At 41.4% G+C, this 10,022-nt stretch overlaps 1 protein-coding gene across 1 annotated transcript in view; it reads right to left on the minus strand.

The window, feature by feature from the left end:
* Window positions 1-816: 816 nt before the first annotated feature.
* The window catches only part of LOC104511909 (probable palmitoyltransferase ZDHHC20), a gene marked incomplete at its 3' end in the record, with an annotated part of 17,755 nt that continues 8,549 nt past the window's right edge, over window positions 817-10,022 (minus strand). The window contains exons 4-7 of the mRNA XM_010154707.1: window positions 8,976-9,045; window positions 7,777-7,809; window positions 6,797-6,917; window positions 817-949 (exon numbers count right to left, since the gene is read on the minus strand). Of these exons, the coding sequence (XP_010153009.1) occupies window positions 817-949; window positions 6,797-6,917; window positions 7,777-7,809; window positions 8,976-9,045 (357 nt within the window). The remainder of the gene's footprint in view (window positions 950-6,796; window positions 6,918-7,776; window positions 7,810-8,975; window positions 9,046-10,022) is intronic.

Here is a 10,022-nt window from a genome sequence, read left to right on the forward strand (position 1 = left end):
TTTATTTTATGTTGTTTTAATTATTGGTAATAGCATTTGCATATATAAATTTAGATTTAATTAGTAAATGGCTCTTATCTCAATTTTACGAGCTTCCTTATTTCTTTCTCCTCCAATTCGTCCCCTCCGCTGGAGGAGGGGAGGGGGATTTGTGAGAGCGGCTTCGTGGTATTTTGCTAGCCGGAGTTAAACCACGACATGCTTTAGCAAGAACTTCAGATATTTTAACCAATGCAGGTAACTTGCTTACACTGGGCAATGCCACCTAAAATGTTTAGGCATAGAAATTACAGGAATCTCTTTTATTATTGAGGAAATGCGCATCAGTGTTTCTGTTTTTATCTCACTTCTTTTACAAGCCACTTCCTAATAGTGAGATCCATTTTCTTTCACAGGACTGAAGAATACTCTTTTGGACCCTTTGCAGAATGTAGTATGTTTATATACAGTAGAACCTTCACTTTGGCTGAGGGCACCCAGCTGCTCAAAGTATTAGATCAGCGGGGTTGCTGGCAAGTAGCAGTTGTGTTAGATAGTTAACCCAACAAAAATGCACAGTGTCTCGGAGATCTCAAAAATACAAACTAAAGAAATTAATATTCATCACAAATCCACATGCTTGGCTCCAGGAGAGCACCCTACAATGTACTTCATTTTGCCATGTTTCACCCTTCATTACTTTCATCAAATATGCTTCTTATTGCACAATATTTACAAATTCCATTGATATGTGATGGCATATCCTGTAGGCCTCACATGCTCACCAACTTGTTGGTTTTCTGGACAAGGAACAGTTCCATAATCCAAATAACTGACCTATGGTTGATCTGTTCTTGACAACCAGCCAGCAGTGGTAGCTGAAGAGTGACAGTATGCTGATGAAGAACATGGCTGCCACAAAGAAAAGGAATAGCACGTGGAATTTTGCATGGGTATCTGGCAATTCATTCTGGGGGGAGAGAGAGAGAGAAAGAGATTATTATGTTAACGATTTTTACCAACTAATGCGGTGTTATCACTAAGTATTTTCTGCCACACCCATTCTGCTACAGGTCTTTCGCCTCACTTCTCACAGACTAAAAAGCAGAAGCCCAGCTCTCCACGTCGTGTTAAACTGGCGTGTAACATCATTTAAAGCTGAGGGGTACCCCCTCCATCGGGGTTTAATAGCGTGAGTGCATATATTCATCTGTTTGACAGCACTGTGTATAATCAAGGGTTAATTATTTAAATGCACAGTAGGGGGCAAGGAAAAGATTTCCTATGGTAAAAAAGCCCCCATGTTAGCTGTGCAGCCACACCCAAAGAGACACAGGGAAAACATGTCCAAAATCACTTTCTTTGAAGGAAGAAAAAACAACTAAAACTTTCAAACCCTTTCCTGGGAAGGTAGTAATACTGAACCTACTTCTGAACCGGTGTTAGGAATGTAAAAGGGAAATGGCTATCAGGTATTTCCAAGGCTGGACAACTCCTACACAAGACCTGGGAAAACATGATTTAGGCAACAACCAGGATGTACCTAGCAAACCCAATTTGCCACGTCTGACCAGGCAGAAGTTATTCACCAGAAGATCTATGTGAAAAACAACAGATTCAGCACAACTACTATATAAAAAAAAAAATCACTTCCCACCCATATTGGATAGTTGATTCCACCCCCAAACCCAACTATTTTTAGGCCTGCACTTTCAAGTGGCCAGTGGGATTTGTAACAATACTATTCTAGTTCTACATCCTCAAAATCACAGTGCTTTTAAGTATCTGACCTTTAACAGCACTATGAAAGCAGAGGCTATTTTTATTCAGCCGTTTAGTTAGCATTATTGCCATTACTTTTTCCATTAGCTCATTCAGTATACCCACTTATCTAGGGCTGATTTTTTTTTAGACTAAAGCATATTTCAATTAAGATCAAGTGCACACAGGTGTACCTATATCCCTGTGCACCGCCTGTTTTCATAGGCAACAGATTACAAGTCTCCTTCCTTCTGTGATGGAGTTAATAGCTACCGTGAATGACTGGATTAGAAAAATTATAGTAGGAACAGTATTTAAATAATTACAGCAATATTGGATTTTACCTTTGGACAATTCTCTGCAGCTTTCCTGCGGCAAAGCTTTGCGCAAACAAAGACAATTTATTAAACACTAGTATTATGTTAAGACGAAGTGTTTGAAAACAGCACAGGCTTTGTTAAGAGAGAAACGGTTGGTGGGCGCACGTGCTCTTGGACGTGCCGAGTTCCAACGCCCATCAGCAGCCTCAGCCCCCACTCTCCAAGAGAAAGGAGGGGAGAGTACGTAAGCACAAGGCTAACTTCCAGAACAATATAATTTGCCATTCTTTGCACAATCTCCTTTGTTTAAAAAAAGAACCCATTACACTTCAGCGCAGTTTTTCTTCTTCCAAATATCCTTCAACACTGAGGTTTGTCTGTGGGACGTATCTTTAGCGCAACATCTGAAACTGAACCAGTACTTAAGAAAATAAAGCAAGAAGATAGGAAAGCTTAAATTAGCTTTTCAATTGTGAACTTTATGCCTAAAGAGTGGTATTAGCCGTCTTAGCTAAGATGGCAGTACTGAGCAAATCTGCTGTAGGCAAGACGTCTGGCTTTTCTGTGACACTGACCTGTGCAGAACGCCCAGGGAGAGCCCAAGCTCCCCCCCTGGAGTTGGGCAGATATGGCTACTATCAGAACATGCTACAGTCAGCAACTCACAGCGCTCTGAACTGCCGTCTAAGTTCAGCTTCCTTGTCCACCGCCAGGTTTGTTGGATGCAGCTTTGCTTAGACAATTTGTGCAACAGTCCCTCTCCCCGCAACTGTACACACTCCAATTGCTGCTTATTCCTAAGCGTCACGTTAAAGCTGCGATGACTTTACCTACCTCAGAGCACACGGCAGTGCTCCCCAGTTTCCTAAGTGATTTCTGTAACATCTATTTGTATGACGCTTTTGGAATTGCATATTTAGACAAACCAGTTCTCTACAAAGGATTCCCAGGCCAGTTGATTTTGAAGCTCAAAGAGCAGTAGCAGCTCAGTGTCTGCATTTTACATGGGCCAGAAAATACAAGTTTATTTCAGTTGCATCCTCCTAAAACAGTAGCTCTATAACCTGGAGAAGGATTTTTTGATTTATGCCCAATTAATCTGCACGATCTCCAGGGAGCATTTACCTCTTCTGACTACCCAGCTGCAGCCGCTGGTTTTAAGTTCTCGAATGACAGTTGCAGAACTGAAGCATCTTTCAAAAAAGGCTAATTCCTTCCTGGGGAGAAGCATGCAGGCTTTGCATATAACGAGCTTATTCACAGTTGTGTTCCAGCAGCAGTCCACATGCCACAGCATGTGAAAAGAGAGTGAAACTTCAGGCATCAGTTACTTAAAATCATCATGCTCTCAATAGCAGCACAGAAGCAGAGACTTGCAGGCCAGAGAGCTCCAGAGCTTACAAAGGGAAGCCATTTGCATAATAAAATTTGGGCTACTTAGCTCACAGAAGCCTGTCATATTCTGGAGGGTTCCCTACAAACTCCTTCACAAGCACAAGTCATGAGCGTGTATCAGGTCACAAAACCCACTACAAAAAAAGTGCTGTAAGAGTTTGACTTACTATTACTCTTGCAGTCACTAGGTCTAGCTTAAATCTAGAAAAAACTCCAAAGAGCTGGTATGTGTCCTTATGTGTGTATGCAAGAGGAATGAGTTCCAACTAAGGATCTGGAATCACTCTCTTTTTTTCTGGGGTGTTGTTTTGTTAATACAATGGATGTTTTGCAGAAGCGTGTCCCATCTACTCAGAACAGATACTACGTCCTTGAATTAGCTGTATACAGGATTGCCAAAATAATTTGGAGGACAATGAAAGACACTGAAAACAGCTGGAAAACACACAAGTTTCAAGGGGAGGGAGCGCAGCCAGCGACAGTACCACCATGCACTATGTAAACAGGGCATCAAGGACTGGGCGCTCAGCCAGCGCTGGTGTTTGTGTCAAATACACTTGGTTGAACCGAGGTTTTATATGCTCATCTTTAACAACTTCCTAGGTAGAAATAAAAATTTCATGAGTATAGGAAAAGTAGTTACGAGTATAAAAAAAGCGTCATTCACATTCCCTTGATCCACAAAACAGATTTTAACATCTGCATCAGCACGTGAGCCTGTAGTAAACATTTACAGCCAGTGCGGTTGTTTCACCACTGCATGAACAGTATCAAGATCTTCAGCATTTCTGCACAGAGCAGGAAAGATGCTGTGTAAACATCTTGAATGTGCCAGTGGGAAACGCAAAGACTTTCTTACACAGAAGAGGAAGGTAGGTGTGCATGTCTCACAACATTTACAAGTAGCTGTATATGTGTGCCGTGTCTCTATGCAAGTATTATCAACAGTGCAAACCAATGGATTGCTAAAATTTGTGTAGTTAGCACGTAACACCTTCACAACCTCATTACTACAAGTTCTGAAGTGACCAACGCTACACTCCCCAGGAAGCAGTTCATCTTCCATCCCAACACTGGATACATACAGCAGTTTGTTGCACACTTTCTCTGAAAAACATCTATGAGGAAGCAAAAAAGAAATACTACCTCCTGAAAGTATGCTGTAACATTTCTGGTAGTCAAGCTTTAGGGGAAAAACAGTATCTGGAGAGCCTCAGCAGACAACATGAAAACAGGAATCTGTCTGACAGCTCAGCAAAGATGAGTATTAGCAATATACTGAAGCAGCCTACAGACAGCATGTGTCAGCAGTAGTCCGCTCTGATCTGGATAAAGAAATAGAGAGAAGCTTCCAGGACCCTATTTTGCAGTCAGTAGCACTTACCTAAAAGCTTACATCCTAGAGACATAGTACATTTTGCAAGTCTACATGATTATGGTGTTGCCACCTGTATAATCTACTGTCTACTTCCATCAGGCTGTTATAAGATCAGAGGAATATTAGCTTTGTGGAACGAGTGACTGAATATTAGTAGAGTCTGAGACATACTCTAATGCTAAGATCATGGCATCATCAGGTTCTGTCTTGGAAGTAACCGGAAATAAAAGCAGCAAGTGCAAGCACACAACTACATTGCGTATCGTCACATTTCAGAAGTAGCCCATTCTTGCAGGAAGCATTTTAAAGAACTAAATCATAATGAAACAAAAAAACCCCTCTTAAGTTTACTTCCTCTGCTCAAGGATCCACTTCAGTGTTGTGTCCGATGGGCTTTGGAAGAGGCTCACTGCAAAAGCTGGTATTAAACGCTGACTGTGGTCAGATGTCCTGCGGACTTGTGTTGCGCTAACACTAATGAAGTGAGGCGGCAAAGCAAATCCATTTTTGTTGCTCAAGCACTGACTAGTAAATACATAAGAGCGCATCTACAGTTTCATTAGAAATGGCATACAAAGCACTGGAGAGCAGCCAGGCAGACGTTTGGGAGTGGCACATTCACAAATTAAAAAACTAACTATTTATAGTCAAGCAAGACTGAACAGCAGAATGAGACCATTTAATCTGAAATACCTGTCAAGCACAGCTATGGCTGATAAACACATTTGTGCCTTTCATCTCACACAGTACTGAGCGCTCAGTTCCCACACAACTCCCTGCTCTGCAGTGACAGCCCGCTATACAGAACTGACAGACTAAGAAACACGGTACTTTGGCAGGTCAGGCTTAGATGAACAGAAACGTAGGTACTTCTTGCACCATGTATCTTACCTGTCTCCTGCCAACTGTCTCGAAGCACAGCATTTGGTGTACACCGTCAAGCTTCCTCCCTGACATGGCAACATCTTTTTGCACCAACAGAGATTATTTCTACAGCGACAGCTAACGACTGCTTTTCCCAGCTACTGTGACAGCAACTAGTGCCTAAGAAATATGTGCTGTTCATTACTTATGAAGATATGATGGAGAGCCTTCCACTTCCAGGGATTCTCCCCATGCTAGTTAATGAAAACTGATGAAGAGAATTCTGACACTGGCTCTTCTGTCTAGAGACAGGAAGGCACAAGTACAAGGTTTTGGAGATGAAAGGGAATGACACCAGAAGACACTGTTCAGCCTGGAATGTGACTGGAATAGGTGGAATCTAACAGTGATGCACTAGGAAGCTTGCCCTTCACATAAATGTTATTAAATCTAGGAAGATGCATGCATTTGTGTTGATCATTTGACAACAGGTAACAGTTGAAGGAAGATGTTTATCATTAGCACGGTATGTAGCTTCACATTCTACCCGTATCAGATCGATAAAAGCCACTAGTATGAAGTTCAGACATGCCTAGGCAGGCACTCCAAAACAGAGCTCCGTCAGTTCCCAAGAAATTAATCTGCTTTATCTGGCAGCACGTTATCCATAAACAAGTCAAGGAAGATACAAAACTTATTTACATTTCACATTTGTCAGTATTTTTCTGTATGTGTGTATACATACATACATATATGCATTTGTTTGAAACAGCCAGTTCTTTCTGTATCTACATATCTATGTGCAATAGTCTCAAAAAAACCTGAGCTGTGCCACTCGATTCTGATGGAGCAGAGAAACTGCAGTGTGTCCTCACCAGAACTTCTTCCCCCAATTACTCATCCTGGGCAGCGTAATACATTTAATTCATTAATATTCAAAAGGTTGTCCTGCTTCAGTCACTTCAACTGACGCCGTTAATGGTAATGAACTACGCAACAGAGTAAATGGTGAGTGACAACATGCTGATGCAGCCTCCAGAAACACATGCAAGATTAAACAAATGAACAACAACAACAACAAAAAAGCCTTGCAACTTACTGTCCAAAACTTGATGAAGTACTGCAAGACTGTAGCAGCAACAAACAGACAGTACAGTAAAGAATACATTAAAAACAGGAGGAAGAATTTGTAGTTAGAAAATCCCACACAATTATTCACCCTAGAAGGAGGGGAAAGAAAAAGAGGTTACTACGATATACAAAAAATAAATAAAATAAACCAAAACCCAATACATTCAGCTTTTGCAGAGCATAACATGTATGATGTCAGTGGTATGCCCAAACGGTCTGGCACTAGTGTTTCAGAAGCATTTTAAGCCCCCATTTTGAATGAAGCCTCTTTCCTCAGGCCAAATGACCTGGACCTCTCACATAAATTTTACCTCCCACTGAGTTCTACAGGTCGGGCCATGAGCTGGCAAAGCGTGGGATACATACGGTCTGTATCGGAAGCCTCTCACACACTGAACTAACTGCAGCCATCGTGGCCGGTAATTCAAGCCTCTCCATCAGCTTCGGTGGATGATGCTTTGGCTACAAAACCACCCTTGAGTCAGCTATGGATCGCAGTGCTTCCATACTGACAGCAGCTAACATGTTTACTGAGTACCGGTGAATACACACTGCAGGAGAGGAACTGTCTGAGCAGGTCTTGCACATCATGCAGAACCCAGCGCTGATTTTCAGAGCGCAGTGGGTATCTCCTCTCCTGGTAACAACACCTCACTAAGCAAGAGAAGGAAATGCCATTTCTCCTAGGTCTCGGCAACACCAGGGTTTCTCTGTATGAGGAGAAACTGCATGATTTGGTGTGCTGGATTCAGCCATGACATTTGGGTACCGGGCCTACAACTCTACGTTGCAACACACATTAGGAACGAGATTTATTTTTGCATATTAAAGCCTCGAGTAGTTCTGTGAAAATCAAGTTTTACTTCAAAGTTGCATTTCTGAAGCAGCATCTAATTCATCGTTCATCATCATTATACTGATTTTTTTCCTTGTCTTTTAAAAACTTACCATGGACAGTGGTGGTCCATTTTTAGTACACATCTGAAAGAGATCATTTCCAGTAAGTCAAAGCAAATAAATACATTTTCCTTCTAAGACACATACTTCTAGCTTCTACAGTTCAGGGTTTTGGGTTTTTTTGCTAAGGTATTTTGCCCCACTGTATCTTTTTCAAGTCCCTCAATCACGCCAATTCTCCGTATTATAGCAGCCATCCTTTCACCCCAAAGGACCAAGTGAGCTTCGGATGGCTTATGAAGAGTCTCTTAAACTGACGTGATGAGCATTATTGAGCAACACCACGTAATAGCTCATGAAGCCACACCAGTTTTATGTGCACACTGAGAGAAAACAAATCCAAAGGACCCTTCAGAGTTGGGTGGATAAGGTATGTTAGCCTGAAATTCACTTCAGCTGTGTCTACCTTAGGCTTATTTTTGCTGCCATTTTTTTTGTTTGCTGCTTGGGTTTTTTTTAGCACTAATTGAGGAAAAAGCAGCACTGTGGGTAACTTGAATAGTCCACATGCCACTTTCATCTGGTTTATTGTAAGGACAGATGCTAGACATTTCAAACACAGACATTCACTGTATTTGCTAATAAATTTGATTTTAGCCAAAAGATAGGCGTAAGGTTCTTCAGTTAACTACATTTCCTCAAGCTCAGCCTACTGAGGTCTCACTCACAGCCTCAGTCTTCAGTGCCCTTACAGACTTCTCTGATGATTCAGAATGAGGCTAGGGAATAGCAGTGATGTCTTTGAAACGGTTAAGGCATGTAACTGCACTTTCAATCTTTCAGATAAAGATTTTCAGCATTATCAGTAGCACACATCTGTGTCAAGGCTGCAGAAACACGATACAGTAAGAGTTCTATAATAAGCATTTTCTGGTGCTGGTATCTCAGACCAGCCTTTTCTCACTTTCAATTTCTGGATTTTTACCTTTTGTTTTGTTTCTAATAGAAGTACTGTTTTACAAAGCTCCAAGCAGATTTCCTACAAAGTTCTGTCACTTTGGACAATGAGACTGCAATAATACTATTGCACCAACAGGAGGAACTTTGCTTTTTCATGAAATTCAGGTACTGGGGGTCTGAGAGAGGAACAACGTGCTGTTATGCAGGAGCTGACACGCTGAAGACATGAACACACTGAAGGGATGATCTCAGGGAAGAGGAAATCCATGATTTCAGGTTCAGTAACTTACATGTCACACGCAGAACAGTGGTGGCAGCGGTCAGGTTTGATTAGCTGGCATCGATCACAGTATCTGATTGCTGCGTTCAAGTGGCAAGGGTCAAGTCATTAGAACATAGAATTTTACAAAACCTTTCCTCCTTAACATGAACTGAATCTTGAAGAGCTTCCTGCCATCCCCTGCCCCACCTCTTCTCACAGACCTTCATGTATCTACTCTCACATGATAGGTACTTTTTATTTTTTAAGAAATGTAACATACAATAGTATTTAAAACATTTTCATCTATTCCTACTGTACCGAGTCTATTTCCATTTACTCTTTGGCTCCCCACTCTTCCCATCCTTCAGCCTCAGGCACTGATCCCCTATCACTTGCTTTCTTTCACCTCTGGACAGGGTACTCAGGCATCCCATTGTGAAAATACGTTCTTTCAGCAAGCCAACTTTCTGCATTAGCTTTCTCCATCCTCTTCAGCCAACAGTGATCTAGCAGACTGTTCAGTAAATCAGCTCATCCTCATCTTTCCTAGATATTTCTGAACAAGCCTTCAGGCTCTTCTCAATGGAAATAAGACACCAAGCAGTTTGAAAGGAGGAGGAAAGCCAACACCTACAGCTAAGCAGAACTGCTAAGAGCTGGCAAGAGCTTCCCAGACCACTTCAGGAATTTAAGACTGGGATTCCCTTAAAGGGAGGATTGTATTCAAAAAAGCCAGGTGCTTTTAGACTTTGTTTGGAAAGTCACTTTGAATAACTTTGGTTAACAGCTATTCTGAGTACTTTATGTTTTCGGAAAACTCTACAGGGTTGCTAGTTTCAAGAAAGAGACACAGCTATATATAATATAAAAGCTAGAGTTTTAAAGAATATACATATGTATAAGACAGCAGTTTCACAGATCATTCATATATAAGTTGGAATAAAAATGCCTATATGTATTAAAAGCAAATACAGAAATAGCCCATAATGAGCTTTGTACTGAATTGCAGATGGGAATGAAACAGCATTTATTTGTTCTTACATTCTCGTCTTAAGTATGATGTTTCTCCTCCTGC

Source organism: Eurypyga helias, unplaced genomic scaffold, assembly GCF_000690775.1.
Source record: "Eurypyga helias isolate BGI_N326 unplaced genomic scaffold, ASM69077v1 scaffold24320, whole genome shotgun sequence".
NCBI classification, from domain to species: Eukaryota; Metazoa; Chordata; class Aves; order Eurypygiformes; family Eurypygidae; genus Eurypyga; species Eurypyga helias.